Source organism: Rhinoraja longicauda, chromosome 20, assembly GCF_053455715.1.
Source record: "Rhinoraja longicauda isolate Sanriku21f chromosome 20, sRhiLon1.1, whole genome shotgun sequence".
In the NCBI taxonomy this organism is placed as follows: domain Eukaryota; kingdom Metazoa; phylum Chordata; class Chondrichthyes; order Rajiformes; family Arhynchobatidae; genus Rhinoraja; species Rhinoraja longicauda.
In genome coordinates, this window is record NC_135972.1 from 8616026 (window position 1) to 8640311 (window position 24286).

Sequence of the window (24286 nt, forward strand, 5' to 3'; positions counted from 1 at the left end):
TGCTGTGGTACAGAGAAAGGTTTTTGTTGTATGCTAACCAGTTAGCGGAAAGACAACACATGATTACAATCGAGCCGTCCACAGTGTACAGATTCAGTGTACGGATAAAGGGAATAACATGAGAAACGTTTAGTGCAAGGGAAAGTTTGATCAAAGGTAGTCCGAGGGTCTCCAATGAGGTAGATGGTAGGTTAGGACCGCTCTCTGGTTGTGGTAGGATGGTCCAGTTGCTTGATAACAACTGGGAAGAAACCGTCCCTGAATCTGGAGGTGTGCGTTTTCACACTTCGGTACCTGTTGCCCGATGGGAGAGGGGAGGAGCGGGAGTGGCCGGGGTGAGACTGGAAGGTGCTGCCGGGGGTGGTGGCAGCGGAGGTGGCAGATACGATATGGTGGCATTTAAAGAGCGTTTGGATGGGCAGAGAACGGAGGGATATGGATCGTGTGCAGGCAGGGGAGATTAGTTTAATCCATTCACAGCACAAGTGTGGACTTGCCAGCATGCTGTAGAGTTGGAGACAGGCTCTCTTACTCTTGTACTCCACCCTGTTTACAATAAAGGCCAGCATTCCATTTACCTTCTTCATTACTTGCATAGGATCAGGATGGGCGGCACGGCGGTAGAGTTGCTGCCTCACAGCGTCAGAGCACCGGGTTCAATCCTGACTACGGGTGCTGTCTGTACGGAGTTAGTATGTTTCCCTCCACCCGTGACCTGCGTGGGTTTGCTCCGGGATCTCCGGTTTCCTCTCGCACTCCAAAGCCATACAATGTTTGTAGGTTAATTGGCTTGGTATAAATGTGAATTGTCCCTATTATGGGCAGGATGGTGTTCGTGTTCAGGGATCGCTGGTCGGCGCGGACTCGGTGGGCCTGTTTCTGTGCAGTATCTCTAAACTAAACTAAACCGTGGCTTTGCAACGTTCATGGTTTCAACGGTCTCAGCGACCTGTGCCATTGACTGGCACTCCTGGGAAATGTTAAGAATAATGGGTACGCCATTTAGGACTGAAATGAAGAAAAACTTTTCCACCCTGAGAGTTGTGAATCTGTGGAATTCTCTGCCACAGAAGGCAGTGGAGGCCAATACACTGGGTGTTTTCAAGAGAGAGTTAGATTTAGCTCCTAGGGCTAACGGAATCAAGGGACATGGGGAGAAAGCTGGAACGGGGTACTGGTTTTGGATGATCAGCCATGATCATATGAATGGCGGTGCTGGCTCGAAAGGCTGAATAGCCTACTCCTGCACCTATTTTCTATGTTTGCATGTTCCCACCCTTCAGCCTTTTAAACAAATCTAGAGGTGTTCAAGGTAGTAATGTTCTCTGCCAAACCACAGCTTCTGTAACTTGGCTTCTGTGTGCACAGCTCAGACCTAGATTTTCAATTCCCATCCACCCATTTGACTTGAGCAAACTTGTACCTCGGTGGTGTAAGTCTCAGCTATGTTTATTCGCATGTAGGTCACCCATAATCTTACTTAATTCTGGGCACATTCATAAGGTATTGGGTGTCAATTCATACAGTATATCCTATCACCAACTAGAGAGCGGTCCTGAACTACCATCTGCCTCATTGCTCACCCTCGGGCTATCTTGAAACGGATTTTTCTGGACTTTATTTGCACTAAATGTTTTTTCCTTTATCCTGCATCTGCACACTGTGGGCAGCTTGTAATTGTGTACAGCCTTTCCGCTGACTGGGTGGCACTCAACAAAAAAGCTTTTCACGGTACCTCAAATTTTGCAAAGCCGTTGTGTAAGTCTCAGCTATGTTTATTTACATAAAGGTTGCTTGTAATTTAACTTTGAATTCTGGGCATGTCCGTGAGGCATTGGGTGACAATTCATATAAAACATCGCTCACTTTCCAGTGCAGCTCTGCTAAGTTTAATTGGGAAAGATAGTGAGACTCCATCACTTCCTACACCAAAGTAATTCATTCCTCTGGATAGATTCTCAGTTTTAAACTCATGAACGTTTGGATTTAGAGGAGATTGTTTCACAAGCCTCTGCCGGATTTTCTTCGGTCCCTGTGCGACACGGTGGCGCAGCAGTAGAGTTGCCGCCTTACAGCGAATGCAGCGCCGGAGACTCAGGTTCGATCCTGACTACGGGCGCCGTCTGTACGGAGTTTGTACGCTCTCCCCGTGACCTGCGTGGGTTTTCTCCGAGATCTTCGGTTTCCTCCCACACTCCAAAGACGTACAGGTATGTAGGTTAATTGACTGGGTAAATGTAAAAATTGTCCCTAGTGTGTGTATAGGATAGTGTTAATGTGCGGGGATCGCTGGGCGGCGCGGACTCGGTGGGCCGAAGGGCCTGTTTCCACGCTGTATCTCTAAATCTAAATCTAAAAACCCGGGTTCGATCGTGACCAGGGATGCTTGTCTGCACCTTCTCCCCGTGACCTGCGTGGGTTTTCTCCGGGAGCTCCAGTTTCCTCCCACACTCCAAAGCCGTACAGGTTTGTAGGTTAATTGACTTCGGTAAAATTGTGAATTGTCCCTAGTGTGTGTAGGATAGTGTAAGTGTGCGGGGATCGCTGGTTGGCACGGACTCGGTGGGCCAAAGGGCCTGTTTCCGTGCTGTATCTCTAAACAAAACTAAACCTTGGCCTCCTCTGTGGAAATAGTCATGCTACTTAGTCTGTTTAAGATACAAAGGAATTCTCTGAACATTCCTCCTCATTTGCTGTCCCACGCTGCCACTGCGTTCAGAAGTTTAGTAAGATCTCAGTGTTGCTAAAACTAGTCGCTGTCTTAACAAAATGAAAACCATGGAAACCCACCACAAAAGTGGCACACACACAAATGATGGGGGATGTATTTCATTTCTTTCGAAAGAAAAATAATCCGTTTCAAAATAAAAAGAATACTGACTTTGGAAACCGAACCGTACTCCATTTTATTTACTAACGAAAAGCGTTTGAAATGTTGTTCATAAGTTAGACTAATGAGAGCTGAGAAAGAATTATAAGCAATAAAGTATGAGTTTGAATAAGCAAATTGCAGTACCATTCCCCTTGAAGTCGATAATGTTTCATGTTGTCATCAATTATGGCTTCAGATCTTATAAATGAATGTACTCAGAGTCATAGAGTCTTACAGGGTGGAAACAGGCCCTTTGGCCCACATTGCCAACTGGGCGAGTGAAAAAGCTTGCCCACCGACCTATGTGTCCCATCTGCTCAGGTCCCACCTGCCTGCGTTTGGCCCATATCCCTCTAAAGCAGTCCTATCCATGTAGCCATTTTCCACCTGAACCCCCCCCCCCCCCCCACAAACACCTTCCTCTCCCTCCGCCGCTTCCTGTCCCTTCACCACTTACTTCCTGTCCCTCCGCCACTTCCCCGCCCCCACTTCCTGCCCCATCCACACTTCCGGCCTCCACCTTCGCCCACTTCCATCTCTGGCCCCTGCCCCTCCACCCCTCCACTTCCTGCCTCCACCCCTCCACTTCCTGCCCCCGCCCCTACCACCCCTATCTTTGGCCCCCACCTTCTCGACGCCCGCCCTCCATACCCTCCCCTCACCCCATTTCCGACCTCTTCAGTTCCCTCCCTTCCCCCACCTCCTCGCCTCCCTCCTCTCCCTGCCCTGCTCCTGTTTTCTCCCACTCAGCAAGCACATGACTAATGAATTGGCAAAGAGCTCCATGGAACCAGGATCAGAGTCCGTGTCCATGGCAATGTAGGAAATGAACGGACGATGTCCCTTTCGCTTTGGGACTCGATGAAGCCCATTTTCCTCTGCAGGCACTTGGGATGTGTTCTGCATGTGAATGAATTGCCTATCTCAATTTCAGCCTTGTCTGGTTGCGATTTGTTGTTTTAAGCCTAATCACGTCCTGAGCTCTTCACATTGCATAAAACCCTCATTAGCCTGGTAAAGGCCACGGTGAAACATCAAATAATCTCCTCTTTTAATGAGCCTTCCGATCGTTTAATGTTCATCGCAGTTATATTCATTTTGGTGCAATAAAGAACCACAATGATTGTGACACAAAATGCCTGAGTGACTCAGTGGGTCTGGCATCATCTCTGGAGAAAAAGAATAGGCGACGTTTCGGGTCAAGACCCTTCTTCAGGCCTGAAACGTCACCCATTCCTCCTCTCCAGAGCTGCTGCCTGACCCGCTGAGTGACTCCAGCATTTTGTGTCCATCTTTGGTGTGAATCAGCATCTGCAGTTCCTTCCTACTCAATGTTTGTGAGGCTGTATCGGTATAATAGATTTCGGATTGGTATTATAATGCCAAGGATAGGATTTTTAGTTTTTCTTTAGAGATACAGCATGGAAACAGGCCCTTTAGTCCACCCTGCCCTGATCGCTGAAGAGACCAGCGATCACCCCGTTCACTAATTCAATCTAACACACAAGGAAATTTACAGAGGCCAATTAATCTACAAACCTGCACGTCTTTGGGATATGGGAAGAGAACGTGCAAACACCACTGGTCGGCACAACAGGCCCTTCAGCCCACCGAGTCTGCACCGACCAGCGATCTCCGCACTCTCACACACTCCGGGACGACGACACTAGGGACAATTTACATTGATACCAAAGCCAATTAACCCACAAGCCTGCATGTCTTTTGGAGTGTGGGAGGAAACCGGAGCACCCGAAGAAAACCCACACGGTCAGGGGAAGAACGTACAAACTCCATACAGACAGCACCCGTAGTCGGGATCAAACCCGGGTTTCTGGCGCTGTAAGCGTTGTAAGGCAGCAACTCTTCCGCTGCACCACTGCAGCCCGACGGTTAACCTGTTAACCTGTTCTTGATAGAACTTTGAGATATGACTTCTAGATGAAGATTTGCATCATTCAACACATTTTTTTTCTAATCCAATGCTTCCAAAATAAATAACAGGTTATTCATAAATTCACACGCTGTAGAGTAAGAATAGGCCATTCGGCCCATCAAGTCTACTCCGCCATTCAAACATGGCTGATCTATCTTTCCTTCTCAACCCCATTCTCCTGCCTTCTCCCCATAACCCCTGACAGCCCTGCTAATCAAGAATTTATCGATCTCCATCTTCAAAACATCCATTGACTTGGCCTCCACAGTCGTTATGTAATATAACCCAGTATTGAAACATGAACCAATTTTCATATCAATTGTCACTGTGTCCCAATATTTGTGAAATGCACTGAATGCATGTTTTACTTTGTGGTTGGAGGCCGATATTCTTGCTTTGTTTCGACTTAACCTACGGGGAGGTTCCACCTCTGACCGAGAAGATCAGGCCGAGAAGGATGAGGCTCGCTGGTCATCGCCACCGCCGTCCGGAAATACCGGCAAACAAGGTTGTGCTGTGGGAACCCACCCATGGAAGACGGAACCCGGGACCACCAAACAAGACCATGGTGAAGACGTTGATGGAAGACGCTTATGTAGAGACAAAAGAGCAGCTGGCCAGCTGTATGGAGGACAGAGATGTGTGGGGCGTCCGTCACTGTGCCCGTCGGAAACCAGCACCACTGCGTCGCTAATGTTTTCAACGATTTTAATTAAAAAAAACAATTAATTAATTAAATTTGACTTAATGTTGTCCTCGACCGGAAACGCCACCTATCCATTTTCACCAGTGATGCTGCTTGACCCGTTGGGTTACTCCAGCGTGATCTTCTATACACTTTGTTTTAGATGCACTGCAGACAGACTTTGGTTTTGCATTATTACGGCTACCTAGTATGACAGTTATTAATATTATTGATTGCTACATATTTGTCTGTGTGTTATCTATATACTAAACCTCTTGTTTGTTTGTTTGTTCCTGAACTACAGCCAAAATGGCACACGATAGCGCGACAATTTTAGGCCCACCTTACTCACCGACGTCCCTTTGGTGCTAATGGAAGAAGTTTCATTGAAATCGGTGTTATATTTTTTAAGTTATTCACATTTTAAAGTTTAAATCTATCTCCTAGGGAGGGAGTGGGGAGGGAGGATAAGGGGGGGTTGAGGGAGGGGAGACAGGGAGGGAGGTGGGGTGGGGAGGAGGGGAGGGAGAGGGGGAGGAGAGGGTGCTGCACCAATGCAGGAGGGGTTTGGGCCCAACAGGTCCACTTGGTCTATTGCATTTAAAAAGGTGTTAAGCTACAGTAAGTAAGAATTTCATTGTTGCTGGTCCGTGTGACAATGAGGCACTCTTGACTTTTGACTCTTGCATTTTAAAACAGTAGCTCCTCTTCGGACGCAGCGGGTGATGGTGTCAGTGGAGGGAGAATCATTGCCGATGTTTCAGACTGACGGTCTTTTCATCAGGATGACCACAAGTGCAATGTTCTCCAAATGCAGAATAGAGGAACAGGTGGAGGAAACAGAGAATGTAATGGGGTGGAAACCGAGGGAGAGTGAATGGTGGCTTGTGGTGGTGGTGGTGGTGGTACTGATGGATCTCGGATGATCCGCCCAGTGGAAAGGTCAATAAGTGATGAAGGGGAAACAAAGGGAGCCCAGGAAACTTAACAAAGCTGCATCTGTGGGCCACAGACCGGGCAGGGGAAGCAAAACGCCGCAGCTGCTGGAAATCTGAAAGAAAATCAGAGAATGCTTGGTATCCTCCTGGAAACTGACATGAATGCTCACTGCACCAGCCTCTTGCCACAAAGGCTGGTGGGTGTATGGAACGAACTGTTGGAGGATGCAGATGAGGCAGGAGAATCACAACGTTTAAGAAACATTTAGACTGGTACGTGGATAGGACAGGTTTAGCAGGATATGGGCAAATGCAGGCAGGTGGGACTTAATAGACAATAGGTGCAGGAGTGGGCCATTTGGCCCTTCGAGCCAGCACCGCCATTCAATGTGATCATGGCTGATCATTCTCAATCAGTACCCCGTTCCTGCCTTCTCCCCATACCCCCTGACTCCGCTATCCTTAAGAGCTCTATCTAGCTCTCTCTTGAATGCATTCAGAGACTTGGCCTTAGGTTTGTTTGTAGGTTAATTGGCTTGTGTAAATTGCCCTCGGTGTGTAGGGAGTGGGTACAAAAGTGGGATAACATAGAAATTGTGTGAACGGGTTGGTCGGCATGGACCTGACGGGCCGAAGAGCCTGTTTCAATTTCCTTTGAAATTGGTCTCACTTTAGATTAGTTTAGAGGTACAGTGCAGAAACACGCCCTTCGGCCCACCGAGCCCGCACCGACCAGCAATCCCGGCATACTAGCACAATCCCCAAATCTCGGATAAAACCCGCGCAGGTCACGGGGAGAACGTACATCTCCATACAGACAGCGCCCATTGTCAGGATTGAACCCGGGTCTCTGGCGCAGTAAGGCAGCAACTCTACCGCTGCGCCACCGTGCCGCCCGGTATGGGGCACATAAAGGTTTTAATTTACTTTTGACAGTATCTCCATTGTATCATCGTTAAAGATGTACTTTAAAAGTAAAACAATCTATCTTGATCAAAGCAGATAGATATATATATATATACTTTCTAGTTTTATTCTGGCCCGCATCTCAATGAATAATTTAGCCGGTGAATGTCATTTGATGTATGTTGGATGCATCTGCATTTTTACGATTGAGTTTGTGATGTCGGGTCGTATTGTATGTTGAATATTTTAAGCCTCGGTCGTATGAGCATTGCGGAGAATATTATTTCATAGAGATTGACAAAGATTGATGGTAGGCACATGTGTTGTAGTCCATAATTTGCCGCCGTGTGGGTTGAATTTACATTTCAATTTCAGTGTTGGAAGTGCCTCTGGTGTAAATGCACAAAAATGGCTTCGTACAGTACGTTCAGAGAAGATGAAGTTGACCTTATTTACCCCGTTCCTCGATCTCGGTCAGCTCAGTTGTAGGTTCGGTAGAATAGAGGAAGATGATGGGGATGGACAAATGGTGTGTTTGTAACTTGATTAAATGTACACAGCCTTGATCCAATTAGGGGATGTCAATGATGGAGTTGCTTTGTATTCAGGGTTGATGAGACCAAATGACCTCTTGCCTTTCCTCCTGAACTCACCAGAGGAGTCTGTCCTCTGGGGAATGCATTACTAATCTCGCTGAGGCAAAGAGCCGGACTCACATCATGACTGGGAAACCCAATGCCCCATTCATTTGAATTCAGTCGCAAGTTTGAATTGACAACCGAGGGTAGTTGTGTATTTTCATTTACTTCTCTGCCCCCTTAAAGTCGTAGAGTCACACAGCATGGAAACAGGCCCTTTGGCCCAACTTGTCCATGCCAGCCAAGATGTCCCATCTATGTTTGTCCCACTTGCCCACCTTCTAAACCCATAACCTTCTAACCGTTGCTGTCCAAGCGTCCTTTAAATGCTGTTATAGTACCTGCCTCCTCTGGAAGATCGTACTATATACCCACCACCCTCTGAGTGAAGATAGACACAAAGTGCTGGAGAAACTCAGCGGGACAGCCTGCATCTCTGGAGAAAAGGAATCGGTGACGTTTCGGTTCGAGACCCTAAGTCTGAAGAAGGGTCTCGAACCGAAATGTCATCCATTCCTTCTCTCCAGAGATGCTGCCTGTGTCCAGCACTTTGTGTCTGTCTTCAGTTGAAACCAGCATCTGCAGTTCCTTCATACCTTCCGAGTGAAAATGTTGTCCCTCAGGTTCCTATTAAATCTTGCCCCTCTCACTTTAAACCTATGTCCCCTGGTTCTTGATTTCCCTGCCATGGGTAAAATTATCTATGCATTCACCTTATCTCTTATCCTCATGATTTCATGCACCCGCATAAGATCATCCCTCAGCATCCTGTGCTCCAAGGAATAAAGTTCCAGTCTGCCCAATCTCTCCCTATAACTCTCGAGTCCTGGCAACATCCTCGTAAATCTTATCAACTTTCTTTCTGGTTTAATGACAGTATGTAACAGGCGTGTGTATGTATCTCTAAAACTGAAAGTATCCCCTGAAACCTTTCCTACCCGGGCACCTGTCCAAGTATCTTTTAAATACTGTTATAGTGCCTGCCTCACCTACCTCCTCTGACAGTCCCTTCCATATGCCCTCCACCCTCTGTGTTGTGTTCATTCAAAATATAATCAACAGAATTTTTGCATGGTAAAATTGGGACACCTGGAGTGGTTTCTTGTAGTGGAATGGGACCTTTAGCAGAGTGGGATCGATCAGGTAGATCCTTGCATTGGAACGAGGCCCCTCGTTCCCTCACCCCTTTTGTGTTGGATGGAACTGCAGATGCTGGTTTAAACCGAAGATAGACACAAAATGCTGGAGTAACTCAGCGGGACAGGCAGCGTTCCTCACCATGGTGGTCTTGTAGTGGAGGGCGTGCAGCGTAGGTTCACTAGGTTAATTCCCGGAATGGCGGGACTGTCGTATGTTGAAAGGCTGGAGCGATTGGGCTTGTATACACTGGAATTTAGAAGGATGAGGGGGGATCTTATTGAAACATATAAGATAATTAGGGGATTGGACACATTAGAGGCAGGAAACATGTTCCCAATGTTGGGGGAGTCCAGAACAAGGGGCCACAGTTTAAGAATAAGGGGTAGGACATTTAGAACGGAGATGAGGAAGAACTTTTTCAGTCAGAGAGTGGTGAAGGTGTGGAATTCTCTGCCTCAGAAGGCAGTGGAGGCCAGTTCGTTGGATGCTTTCAAGAGAGAGCTGGATAGAGCTCTTAAGGATAGCGGAGTGAGGGGGTATGGGGAGAAAGCAGGAACGGGGTACTGATTGAGAGTGATCAGCCATGATCGCATTGAATGGCGGTGCTGGCTCGAAGGGCTGAATGGCCTACTCCTGCACCTATTGTCTATTGTCTATTGTCTTTCAAGCAGTGGTCTGTGGCTACCGGGGAAGGGTCCTTTGAGATCTGTTGACTTTCACAGCGATCATCATCATCAACAATCCAGAAGACTTTGGAACTGGTGCCATGATTGGCGACTCTTGCAAGCTGTGTCACTGGACAATTTTTTTACGTTCTTTGAACTAATTGGGGCGTGTGCTTGGGTATGGCGATACTTTACTAAACTGTATGCAAAAGTAGAATTTCACTGTACATCTGTGCATGCGATAATAAATAACCATTGAAGCAATGTTGGATGTGTAAACCTTGTATTATGCTATTGAAGACATTTGACTTCTCTTGAGCAATGAAGTTGAATCCTCTCTTTCTGAAAATTATGCAATTTAACTTTCAGAAGTCCATAAGTTCTAGGAGCAGAATTAGGCCATTCAACCTGTCAAGTCTACTCCACCATTCAATCATGGCTGATCTATCTCTCCCTCCCAACCCCATTCTCCCGCCTTCTCCCCATAACTCCTGACACCCGTACTAATCAAGAACTTGTCAATCTCCACCTTAAAAATATCCATTAGCTTGGCCTCCACAGACGTCTGTGGCAATGAATTTCACAGATTCACCACCCTTCTTTAGTCAAAGAAATTCCTCCTCATTTCCTTTCTAAAGGTACATCCTTTAATTCTGAGGCAATGGTCTGGTCCTAGACTCTCCCACCAGTGGAAACATCCTCTATACATCCACTCTATCCAGACCAACTTTGTATCAAATGGACACACAACATTTAAGCAATAACAATTTAGTGCATCTAAATAGTCCAGCCATTTTCATTTCTTAGTGGCTTCAAGAAAAAAACTTCTTAAACACTACAATTCAGTAGATCCAAAAATAGTTTGTAATTACAATATAACAGGTTATTTGCAGCAATGTTGGATTAAAATACTAGCTTCCATAAACACCCAAATCAGAAAAAAATACTGATATCTCTCAAACTAAATTGTTTGATTTTCCAAAAGCTAATGACACATCCATATTGAAGTACTAGTAATTATAGGTTTTACTTTCTGACTATTTTAAATAACGTACAATAATGTTCCAACTATATGTGGCATATACTAATCAACACGTTCAGGAAATGCAACCTAAATCTAATTCTTGGAGTTGTATTGTTCAGAAGGAGGTCATTGGGTCCATCAATCTGTGCTAGCCCTGTGGAAGAAATACCCCATTAATCCCTGTCCTCTGCCCTTTTCCTATTTCCCTCCATGTTTTGTTCCTCTTCTTACTTGACCAACAAAATGAATCAAGGTGGCTCAACAAAATGACCGCTTTCCAAATATGTTAGCGTACCTTTGTAAATCATCTTTTGCCCAAAAGCCACTTAATTCTGAAGATAGACACAAAACGCTGGTGTATCCCAGCGGGACAGGCAGCATCTCTGGGGAGAATGAATATGGGTGTCGTTTTGGGTCGAGACGTCAGTGTAAACCAGCATCTGCAGTTCTTTCCTACACGTGTCCCTTCATTCTCTTTCTCAATGATCATTGGTATAAAACGCCTCAGATACTCAATTGGCAAGCCCGCACTTAACAGGTTTATCGTTTTTCAGCAAAGGCACAATGTTTGCAATCTTTTAGTTTTCTGGAATCCTTCCAGCATTAGAAAACCTTTTGGGGAATTTCCACCCTTAACAGCTTGAAATGCATCCCATCTGGAATAATTTACCAGAATAAGTTACTCCAGCATTTTGTGTCTATCTTTGGTATAACCCAGCACCTCTTTTTGTACCATCTGGAATAATACCTTGGCTACTGCAAGTGTTGTCTTTCTTTCCAGATAGTTTTAGCTCATTCAGTGAACTATATAAGTATCTCTCCATCACAGCTTTGGCACCATTCTCCTCCTTGGCAAACACCAAATAATGCACTCCGAGCATCTCGGGCTAGTCTACTGCCTTCTCCAAAAGAATCCCATTCTGCTCCCTAAATGGCCTTGCAGCTTGCAAAGTCGCTTGATGTCCTTTTCCATCTGCTGCCATTTTTTTCCTCGTTGTCTCATCACCCTCTCTTTTTCCCTCCTTCCTTCTCTTCGTGTGTATTTTGCCTCTGAATTACCAAACTGACGATGGACCCCGTTTCTTTCTCCTCGTCCTCCCTCTCCCAGGGTCTCCGGAGCACCAAGATGGCGCCTAAGGCGGGCGACTCTCTGCCTGCTGGTCCCAGTAGCTGGTCTGCAGTCGTTCATTGCAATCGCTCCACTCCACTCCAACACTAGCCTTCCTTACTCTAACTATGCTAAACGTCATTCCCTTGATCCTTTATCTCTACACTGTGAACTGCTTGATTGTAATCGTGTATAGTCTTTCCGCTGACTGGATAGCACGTGCCAATAAAGCATTGTGCTGTACCTCGGTATACATGGCAATACACTAAACTAGATTTTCATGCACCCTGCCATTTCCTGTAATAATCCATTTAGATTGTACCGAGGTCATAGAGTCATCGAGTGATACACTGTGGAAACTGGCCCTTTGGCCCAACTTGCCCACACCGGTCAACATGTCTCAGCTACACTGGTCCCACCTGCCTGCATTTGGTCCACATCCCTCCCAACCTGTCCTATCCATGTACCTGTCCAAACGTTGGGATAGTCCCAGCCTTAACTACCTCCTCTGGCAGCTTGTTCCATAGACCCACCACCCTTTGTGTGAAAAAGCTACCCCTCAGATTCCTATTAAATCTTTTCCCCTTCACCTTAAACCTATGCTTCTAACCAGGTATCTAACTAAAGGCTGTAAATCATTCCATTTGATTTTCAGCAGGCCAGTTTGTGATTCCAATTTAACGGGTCTGTTCTATCGCTGAAATTGGCCCTCTTCCAGTTCAATAATTTTGCATCAGATGTGCTCTTTGTCCATCTCCATAGCTAATCTCAACCTAATCATGCAGTTGATAAGATGCTCTCCCAGTCTCATGTTCGTCATGATTCATTGCCTCCTATTTGGCTTTTACTAAAACACTGCCCCATTCAGTATTCGGATAGTTCTTCCCTTCTGATATATTTTGCACATCCACCTCTCAGTAATGTCTTTCCAGATCAACATCTGAAGCTCCTTCTCACTGCCAAGCGTCCCAGCCTGCTCAATAGAGTCCCAGCCTGCTCAACCTCTCCCTATAGCTCAGACCCTCGAGTCCTGGCAACATCCTCGAGGATATTGCCAGGACTCGAGGGTCTGAGCTATAGGGAGAGGTTGAGCAGGCTGGAACTCTATTCCCTGGAAGGCAGGAAGATGAGGGGTGATCTTATAGAGAGGTGTATAAAATCATGGGAGGAATAATCGGGTAGATGCACAGTCTCTTGCCCAGAGTAGGTGAATCGAAGACCAGAGGACATAGGTTTAAGGTGAAGGGGAAAAGATTTAATGGTAACCTATCATATCATATCATATCATATATATACAGCCGGAAACAGGCCTTTTCGGCCCTCCAAGTCCGTGCCGCCCAGCGATCCCCGCACATTAACACTATCCTACACCCACTAGGGACAATTTTTACATTTACCCAGCCAATTAACCTACATACCTGTATGTCTTTGGAGTGTGGGAGGAAACCGAAGATCTCGGAGAAAACCCACGCAGGTCACGGGGAGAACGTACAAACTCCTTACAGTGCAGCACCCGTAGTCAGGATCGAACCTGAGTCTCCGGCGCTGCATTCGCTGTAAAGCAGCAACTCTACCGCTGCGCTACCGTGCCGCCCTGAGGGGTAACCTTTTCACACAACGGGAGGTGGCTATATGGAACAAGCTGCTGGCGGAGGTAGTTGAGGCAGGTACTATGGCGACGTTTAAGAAACAGACAGGTACATGAATAGGGCAGGTTTGGAGGGATATGGGCCAAAAGCAGGCAGGCGGGACTAGATGGGACATGTTGGCTAGTGTGGGCAAGTTTCCTCCCACACTCCAAAGACGTACAGGTTAATTGGCTTGGGTTTGTATACTTGGTATAAGTGTAAATTGTCCCAAGTGTGTGCAGGCTTGTTTTAATGTGTGGGGATCGCTGGTCGGTGTGGACTCAGTGGGCCGAAGGGCCTGTTTCCTGGCTGTATCTCTAATCTAAACTTAACTAAACTAAACTGCCACACACTTTGCAGAAGTAGCGTGTTATCAAAGGTCTAATGAGAACGATGAACTTGCAGTAAAACTTGAAGTAAATAAATTAGCAAAGGATATGATCATGAATTAATGACATTAAATGAGAACATATCCCATGGTCATACAAACTATATTCTATGATTTTGCAAAGAGTTGTGGAAATGGCTTTGATTTTACAGAATTCTGTAGATTGTAAAACAATGCTGTGATTGGTTAAACAGGTACATTTACAATAGAGTAAGTTTATTGGTTTTGCTGTAAGAACCACAAAAGATTTGTTTCATAAGTTCATAAGTTCTCGGAGCAGAATTAGGCCATTCTGCCAATTAAGTCTACTCCGCCATTCAATCATGGCTGACCTATCTCTCCCTCCTAACCCCATTCTCCTGCCCTCTCCCCATAACGACTGATACCCGTATTAATCACAAATCTACCTGTCTCTGCCGTAAAAATATCCACTGACTTGGCCTCCACAGCCTTCTGCGGCAAAGATTCCACAGATTCACCACCCTCTGACTAAAGAAATTCCTCCCCATCTCCTTCCTAAAGAAACGTCCTTTAATTCATGAGGCTATGATCTCTGGTCCTAGACTCTCCCACTAGTGGAAACATCCGCTCTATCGAGATCTTTAAGTATCGGTTTCTGTGGAAATAGTATTTAGGTGATTTTTGTTTTGTAATTATAGAATAGTATTTCCTTCAGTTGCGCTGTAACATGTTTTTCTCCTCCCTGCAGATATGATGCATGGATTCTACAGACAAGAGAATAATTTATTTGAAGATATAGACTGGTCATACGCTGGTAAGCTCTTAGTTTTGTCTAATGAATTGACTCATGTGATTGTACCTAATCTTGAGACTCATTTGATCATGAGTTTTGAATGACCAATGACCAATATGATTGAATCAAAATCTGTTGTTGAAATCTTTAATTCATAAATATGAATTAAATTAACATTTTATTTGTATTCCACAACGATGCATGGTGTAAATCTTTGTTTATGAGAACAATTATTTTCTTAAAATATATATATAATTTTTTTAATTTTAAGGAAATAATTTTCAAACGTGTAATTTTCAAAAATGCTTTTTTTCCCTGTGGCTTTGGCAATGATATTTGGAGACGCATTCTTGTTATATGCATACTGTCCTTAAGCTGGGAAGAAAGCTGAGAAGATTTATGAGGATGTTCCCAGGATTTGAGGGCCTGGGGTATCGGGAGAGTTTGGGCAGGAAAGGACTTTATTCCTTGGAGGGCAGAAGGATGGTCCTATCGAGGTGAATAAAATCATGAGGGGAACAGATTGCACAGATTGTGTAACCCCAGTGCAATTAAATCAAGAACTGGAGGACATAGGTTTAAGGTGAGGGAGGAAAGATTTAAGAGGAACCTGAGGGGCAACCTTTTCACACAGAGGGGATGGTTGCACAGAACAAGCTGCCAGAGGAGGTAGTTGAGGTGGGTACTATAACAGCATTTAAAAGACACTTGGACAGATCCATGGATAGGAACGGTTTAGAAGGATATGGGCCAAACGCAGGGAAATGGGACTAGCTTGGTTGAGGCAGTTTGGGTGGCATGGATGAGTTGGGCCGAACGGCCTGTTTCTATGCTTTCTATGTCTCTAGAGTCAGTCTGTCTGAAGAAGGGTCTCGACTCAGTCTGAAGAAGGGTCTCGACCCGAAACATCACCCATTCCTTCTCTCCTGAGATGCAGCCTGACCTGCTGAGTTACTCCAGCATCTTGTGTCAACCTTCGATTTAAACCAGCATCTGCAGTTTTCTTTCCTGCTATATTTAATTTCTGCTTTGTTTGTAAGATTGTATTGCACAAGGGCAGAAGTACTCGCCTAGTTTGGAGGTGAGTACTTCTGAGTCTGAAGAAGGGTCTCGACCCGAAACGTCACCCATTCCTTCTCCTCCTGAGATGCTGCCTGACCTGCTGAGTTACTCCAGCATTTTGTGAATAAATACCTTCGATTTGTACCAGCATCTGCAGTTATTTTCTTACACTGACTATGGGAGCTGTCTGTACGGAGTTTGTACGTTCTGCCTGTGACGCGTGGGTTTTATCAAGGTGCTCTGGTTTCCTCTCGCGCTCCAAATCCGTGCAGGTTTGTAGGTTAATTGGCTTCGGTAAAATTGTAAATTGTCCCTAGTGTGTAGGATAGTGCTCGTGTGCGGGGATCGCTGGTCGGCGCAGACTCGGTGGGCCGAAGGGTCAGTTTCCGCGTTGTATTCCTAAAGTCTAAACCTCACAGTATTCTAAGTGCTCCTGCAATTCACAACACATGGTCTTCCCAGCAGTTTGCAGAAGTGGGGAGTAAATGGCAGGTTTGCTGCACGTCAATGCTTTGTGTTGTGAAGTTTCTTCCCTTGGCTTTGCACCGAGCTTTCAAATATGTTTTCAAAATGGGCTACGCTGCTCATATGGGACATCTGACTTTAAACAATATGTCAGAACATATTGCGGCAGCAATTCCTCTATGGTGGCTAGATCAATGTTTGGACATTGTTTGGGCGGCACGGTAGCGCAGCGGTAGAGTTGCTGCTTTACAGCGAATGCAGCGCCGGAGACTCAGGTTCGATCCTGACTACGGGTGCTGCACTGTAAGGAGTTTGTACGTTCTCCCCGTGACCTGCGTGGGTTTTCTCCGAGATCTTCGGTTTCCTCCCACACTCCAAAGACGTACAGGTATGTAGGTTAATTGGCTGGGTAAATGTAAAAATTGTCCCTAGTGGGTGTAGGATAGTGTTAATGTACGGGGATCGCTGGGCGGCACGGACTTGGAGGGCCGAAAAGGCCTGTTTCCGGCTGTATATATATGATATGATATGATATGACATGCACAGGTCGTGATCCACTCTGAACTTTGACCATGCACGTTTAACTCGCATCAAGAAGAATAACTTTTACCCCCATTATGTCTGAATTGTTGAGCTTTTGTAACACTTATTTGATGTGGTATATGCACACCCACTCAAAGATACCTTCCAGCTTTCTTCCCCCCACCTTCCAATCAGTCTGAAGAAAGATCCCGACCTGAAACATCAACTAATGTGTCGCTGCATTAGACAGTAACGTGGATAGGGCAGGTTTAGAGGGATATGGGCCAAACGCGGGCAGGTGGGACTAGTGTAGATGGGCCATGTGGGCAAGTTGGGGCAAAGGGCATGTTTCCGCACCGTAAGATTCTATGAATCTATCTATGTTTTGCATTCCCTCTCTCTCTCTCTCTCCCCCACCCAAGTCGCACCAGCTTCTCGTTTTCACCCAACACACAGCTAACAATGGCCTGTTTCTTTTATCATCGTTACTTTTTTGCATATTTTTCATTCATTGTTATATCATCGTCTATATGTCTTGTTTCCCTTATCCCTGACCGGTCTGGAGAAGGGTCTCGACCCGAAACGTCACCCATTCCTCCTCTCCAGGGATGCTGCCTGTCCCACTGAGTTACTCCAGCTTTTTGTGTCTATCTGCATATTGCCTGACACCCTGAGTTACTCCAACACTTTGTGTTATTTCCACTCAAAGGTCTTTCTATTTTTGTTTTCAAGGAGATTTTATATTGAAATTAAAAGATATATAGTTCTTTGTAAATGATCACAATGAACTATTGAATCAAAATTAGCTCAATTGCAATGCATAATCACTGAATTACGATGTCTTTTCTTCTTGGAATGTAATTTTCATGTTCAATTCAGAAGCATTTTTCATAATGAGGCCACTCCTATTCCCCTTGTTATCCAGTGATACTTCTGCAAGAAGAACTATGATGAACCTGTGCTGAATTTTATCTGTTGTCATGGAGAAATATCTGTTGCTGTAATCTCATTTACAGTACTCAAAGAGATAAACGGTGATTCATCTAATGTGGAGTTTGAATTTAAAATCGCAAAGAAAGGTTCAAATTATTTTAGAATTGATGCAACTTACACACACACACACACACACACACACACACACACACACACACACACACACACACACACACACACACACACACACACACACACACACACACAGACACACGTACATAGGCACGCATGCACACACACACAAATGCACACAGACATGCATACTGACACAGACATGCACTTAGACAAGCTTGCACATAGACATGCATACTGACACAGACATGCGCATAGGCACGCATGCACACATGCACATATACATACTGACACAGACATGCACACAGCAATACATACTGAAGCAGGCATGCACATAGGCACACATGCACACATGCGCAGACATACATACTGACGCAGGCATGCACATTGGCACACATGCACACATGCACAGACATACATACTGACGCAGGCATGCACATTGGCACACATGCAGACACAGGTGTGCACACGCATGTATGCAGACATGCATGCACACAGATGCAGACACGCGCAGATATGTGTACAGGCATGCACGAGCATCCGCACAGACCTAAAGTTATCTAAAATTGGAGAATTCAATGATCATACCATTGGGTTGTGAGCTGCCCAAACAGAATATGATATGCTGTTCCTCCAGTTTGCTTGTGGCCTCACTCTGACAGCGGAGAAAGCCCAGGACAGAAAGGTCCGAATGGGAAGATGAGTTTTGAAGAAAGGTTAGTAACTGGGAGATCCAGTAGGCCTGACGGACCGAGCACAAGTGTTTTTCAATGAAGAGTCTCCTTACCTTGGGCTGGAAAAGTTAATGCTACAGAAAATGTTCAATAAAGAATGAGATGTAATATTGTTAATTGTTTCCAATTTATTTCATTTAAGCATTTTTTTAAAAAGGACATTAAAGCCAGGGAAAAAGGGAAGGACTTTTAGTTTAGTTTAGAGATACAGCGCGGAAACAGGCCCTTTGGCCCATCGAGTCTGCACCAACCAGCGATCCCTGCGCGTTAACACTAGGGACAATTTTACAATTTTACCAAGCCAATTAACCTACAAACCTGTACGTCTTTGGAGTGTCGATGGAAACCAGGACACATGGCGTAAACCCACATGGTCACAGGGAGAACGTACAAACTCCGTACAGGCAGCACCCATGGTCAGGATCAAACCCGGGTCCCTGCCGCTGTCAGGCGCCAACTGTACCACTGCGCCACTGTGCCACTCTACACTTTGTATCGTGAATCTCATGAGGTTTTTAAAATCATGATCGATGATTGGTATGTTTGGGTTTCTGAAGTGTCGTCAGGTGAATTATTAGCTGCCGAGGGAAAGGAGAAATACGATGTCGACGGATGAAAGCAAACCAACCAGAGACAATTAACGTGATCTATTAGGGCCAGGTTGTGAAGATGGGCATCAAAATTCAGTTCATTGATCTGAAATGTAATTTCATAACTGCGTATCCAGAAAACGTATTGCTTCATTTATTAATCCCGTACATTATGGCAATTGAGAAGGCTGCTAAATCAATAACCTAGCCACAATGAAATGTAACAACCAAGCATCTTGTATAAAATGAACGGGAGCAATGTTGATCCTTTATTGCACAGTTCATGGCACCTACATTATTATCCATCATGTTTTAAAGGGAGAGCATTGATGCTGAGAATTACCTATGAAGAAGTTTATTTTTGCCCTGATCTATAAATATGAAAAACGAGAGAAAGAGGTGTTAGAATTTAGTCTACTTTCTTTGGCTAGAAGAGTTATTTTTTTCGGCCTCCAAAGAAACTGGGGTTTTCTCATTCAGCGACTAGGCTTGTATACGCTGGAATTTAGAAGGATGAGAGGAGATCTTCAATCAATCAATAGTCGTTTATTTGTCACATACACATAAATGTGTAGTAAAATGAAACATTACCCGCAGTTGAACAATAAGACCAATAAGATTAATCAATAAAAATGCAATAACACATACAATCACAACTAACACCAAACAAAAAGAAACATCCATCACAGTGCGTCTCCTCCAGTCCCTCCTCACTGTGATGGAAGGCCAGAATGTCTTTTTCTCTTCCCTGCCGTCTTATCGAAACATATAAGATTATTAAGGGGTTGGACACGTTAGAGGCAGGAAACATGTTCCCAATGTTGGGGGAGTCCAGAACAAGGGGCCACAGTTTAAGAATAAGGGGTAGGCCATTTAGAACTGAGATGAGGAAAAACTTTTTCAGTCAGAGAGTTGTGAATCTGTGGAATTCTCTGCCTCAGAAGGCAGTGGAGGCCAATTCTCTGAATGCATTCAAGATAGAGCTAGATAGAGCTCTTAAGGATAGCGGAGTCAGGGGGTATGGGGAGAAGGCAGGAACAGGGTACTGATTGAGAATGATCAGCCATGATCACATTGAATGGCGGTGCTGGCTCGAAGGGCCGAATGGCCTCCACCTGCACCTATTGTCTATTGTCTATTGTCAACCAGAACTCTTTCTTATTATTAATGATCTGGTCAATAGTTATATCTCATTGTTTTATTCTTGATTGTATGGTTGTGTTGTCATTTGTGAGCAGAGCACCAAGGCACATTCCTTGTATATGCACATACTTGGCCAATACTTATCCATACTTATTTATTCATTCATTCATTCATTCATTCATTCATTCATTCCTTCATTCATTGTTTACAAAAAGCTGGAGTAACTCAACAACATCTCTGGAGAAAAGCAATAGGTGACGTTTTGGGTCTTTGGACTGAGGGTCAGGGGAAAGTGAAACGAGAGAGATAGACAGTGATACGGAGAGACATAGAACAAATGAATGAAAGATATGCACAAAAGTTAAAAAGTAACAATGATCGAGGAAAGTTGGAGCCCACAATGGTCCATTGGCCATTGGGAGGGACGGAGAGAAAGGGGATGCAAGGGTACCAGTCGTCGTACTAGTTTCGCTGTCATCCTGTTGCGCTTCATTGTCTGTAAAACTTGTTATCACCTAGCCCACAGCCAACAATGGACCTTTGTGGGCTCTACATTTTCTTAATCGTTACTTTGTTTATTTTCTTACTTTTGTGCACATCTTTCATTCATTTGTTCTTTATCTCTCTACATCACCATCTATATCTCTCATTTCCCTTTCCCCTGACTCATAGTCCGAAGAAGGGTCTCGCCCAAAACGTCACCTATTCCTTCTCTCCAGAGATGCTGCCTGTCCCGCTGAGTTACTCCAGTTTTTTGTGTCTATCCGGTTTAAACCAGCATCTGCAGTTCCTTCCTACACAGTATTTTGGTTTAGTTTGGTTTAGTGATATAGTATGGGAACAGGCCTTTCGGCCCACTGCGTCCACGCCAACCACACTAGATCTACACCGATCAGCCAAAACATTTTGACCACTGTCAGGTGAAGTGAATAACATTGATTATCCAGTTACAATGGCACCTGTCAAGGGGTGGGATATATTAGGCAGCAAGTGAATAATCAGTTATTGAAGTTGATGTGTTGGATGCAGGAGAAATGGTCAGGAGTAAAGACCTGAGCGACTTTGAAAAGGGCCAATTACTATGGCCAGACGACTGGGTCAGAGCATCTCTGAAACGGCAAGGCTTGTGGGGTGCTCCCGGTCAGCAGTGGTGAGTACCGACCGACAGTGGTCCGAGGAGGGACAAACCGGCGACAGACAGGGTGTTGGGTGCCCAAGGCTCATCGATGCGCGAGGGCAACGAAGGCTATCCCGTCTGGTCCGAACCGACAGAAGGTCTACTGTAGCACAAGTCACAGAGAATTTTAATGGTGGTCACAGGAGGAATGTGTCACAATACACAGTGCATCGCACCCTGCTGTGCATGGGGCTGCACACGGAGGACCAACAGCATATTAGGCAGGGGGGTCATAATGTTTTGGCTCATCAGGTCATAATGTTTTGGCTGATTGGCGTATGTTCTCCACTTTCCCATCCATTCCTGGGGGCAATTTAGAGGCCAATTAATCTACAAATCCTCACGCCTTTGGGATGTGGGAGGGAACCGGGGCACCCAATGGAAACCTACGCGGTCACAGGACGAACGTGCAAACTCCTCACAGACAGTAGCTGGGGTCTGGATCGAGCCCACGTCTCTGACGCTGTGAAGCAGCAGCTCCACCAGCGGCATTAAGGAAAGAATTATGGTGAAGATACAATAACGTGCAGAGCAACAGAGAGCTCTGCCAGCTGTGCCACTGCGCTGTTCTTTATCATATCATATCATATCATATATATACAGCCGGAAACAGGCCTTTTCGGCCCACCAAGTCCGTGCCGCCCAGCGATCCTCGTACATTAACACTATCCTACACCCACTAGGGACAATTTTTACATTTACCCAGCCAATTAACCTACATACCTGTACGTCTTTGGAGTGTGGGAGGAAACCGAAGATCTCGGAAAAAACCCACGCAGGTCACGGGGAGAACGTACAAATTCCTTACAGTGCAGCACCCGTAGTCAGGATCGAACCCGAGTCTCCGGCGCTGCATTCGCTGTAAAGCAGCAACTCTACCGCTGCGCTACCGTGCCGCCCATCTTGTAACTAGATCATTATCATAACGTCGGTAATGGGTTTTGGATGTGCACAAACTGAATTTCACCTGACACCAACGGAGAACACTGGTAACACTCAGCAGATCAGGTTGCACCCCCAGTTAGAGAAACAGAGACGGCATTTTGACTTAAAGACTCTTCCTCAGAGCTGGAAACATGAGGAGATAGGCAAGGAGACAATACATGCAAACAGAATTTCACTGTGCAGTTGCATGTGTGATTAATGAAGCACCATTGAACTGTTGAGAATGGTGGGATCTAAGATGCAGACAAAGCATGACATTTTGCTCCTTCTGCCATCCTCCCTGTAACTTAAAACATGCTAATCCTCTCACTTTCCCTTGGGCGGCACGGTGGCGCAGCGGTAGAGTTGCCGCCTTCCAACGCTTACCGCGCCAGAGACCCGGGTTCGATCCCGGCTACGGGGTGCAGTCTGCACGGAGTTTGTACGTTCTCCCCGTGACCTGCGTGGGTTTTCTCCGAGACCTTCGCTTTCCTCCCACAGTCCAAACGAGTACAGGTTTGTGGGTTAATTGGCTTGGTATAAAACAAAATGTAAATTGTCCCTTGTGTGTGTAGGATAGTGTTAATGTGCGGCGATCACTGTTCAATAGGCAATAGGTGCAGGAGTAGGCCATTCGGCCCTTCGAGCCAGCACCGCCATTCAATGTGATCATGGCTGATCATTCTCAATCAGTACCCCGTTCCTGCCTTCTCCCCATACCTCCTGACTCCGCAATCCTTAAGAGCTCTATCTAGCTCTCTCTTGAATGCATTCAGAGAATTGGCCTCCACTGCCTTCTGAGGCAGAGAATTCCACAGATTCACAACTCTCTGACTGAAGGTCGGCGTGGACTCGGTGGGCCGAAGGGCCTGTTTCCGCGTTGCATCTGTAAACTAAACTAAATTTTTCCAGCCCCTTCTGCAGAAACATTAGCTCCACCTCTGTCTGCACTGATGCTTTGACTCTCTCTCTCTGTTTTATTTTGGGTTTCCAGCACTTGTGGTTTTGGCCTCTGGCTGTATTTCATAATGCCGTGATACATCGACTCTCAATTGTGCTTGTGTGCACAACTTTCACCTCAGCTGTTGGGTTTTGTGTCAACCTCCACAGTCATTATTATATTTACCTCCACTAATACCCCAGGAAGCTGTTTACGAAATCATTGAGAAAGTCCGCAAGGCTTATGGTGTGAATGTAGTGCTCAGTGTCTACTACAGCCCAACTGGATCATGTCATCACCATCGACCACTCGCAAACCAACGCACCCCAGATATTATCAGAAACTGTGTGTCACAACCTGTCTGAACACTTGCAAGCCGAGGCAGCAACTTTTCATTAACAGTAATGACTACATTGAAAACATGGAACCAGTTGGCTTTACAACACAGAGTGCTGGAGTAACTCGGCGGGTCAGGCAGCATCTCTGGAGCGCAGGGATAGGCGACGTTTTGGATCTAGGCCTTTCTTCAGACCAGGCCTTGATGAAGGGACCCGAACTGAAATGCCGCTTATCTGAAGAAGGATCCTGACCTGAAACGTCGCCTGGCCATGGCCTCCAGAGTTGCTGCTCGACCTGAGTTACTCAGCACTTTGTGTTTAGTTTAGTGTCGAGATACAGTGTGGAAACAGGCCCTTCAACGCGCCGAGCCCGTGCTGACCAGCGATCCCCGTACACTTGCACTGTCCTACACACACTACGGACAATTTACAACTTTACCAAACCAATTAGCCTACAAACCTGTACCTCTTTGGGGTGTGGGAGGAAACCGGAGCACCCGGAGAAAACTCATATAGTCTCGGGGAGAATGCACAAACTCCGTACAGACAGCACCTGTCGTCAGGATTGAACCTGGGTCTCTGGCGCTGTAAGGCAGTAACTCTACCGCCGCGCCACTGTCCAAATACATGCTGTTTTCAATAACAGA

The 24286-nt window shown here is 45.6% G+C and overlaps 1 protein-coding gene across 6 annotated transcripts in view; it reads left to right on the forward strand.

The window, feature by feature from the left end:
* Nucleotides 1-24286, forward strand: part of ptprz1b (protein tyrosine phosphatase receptor type Z1b) — a 186265-nt gene that overhangs the window by 24104 nt on the left and 137875 nt on the right. For all 6 annotated transcript variants that reach the window (XM_078416908.1, XM_078416909.1, XM_078416906.1 and 3 more), the window contains exon 2: nucleotides 14635-14700. In XM_078416908.1, the coding sequence (XP_078273034.1) occupies nucleotides 14635-14700 (66 nt within the window). The remainder of the gene's footprint in view (nucleotides 1-14634; nucleotides 14701-24286) is intronic.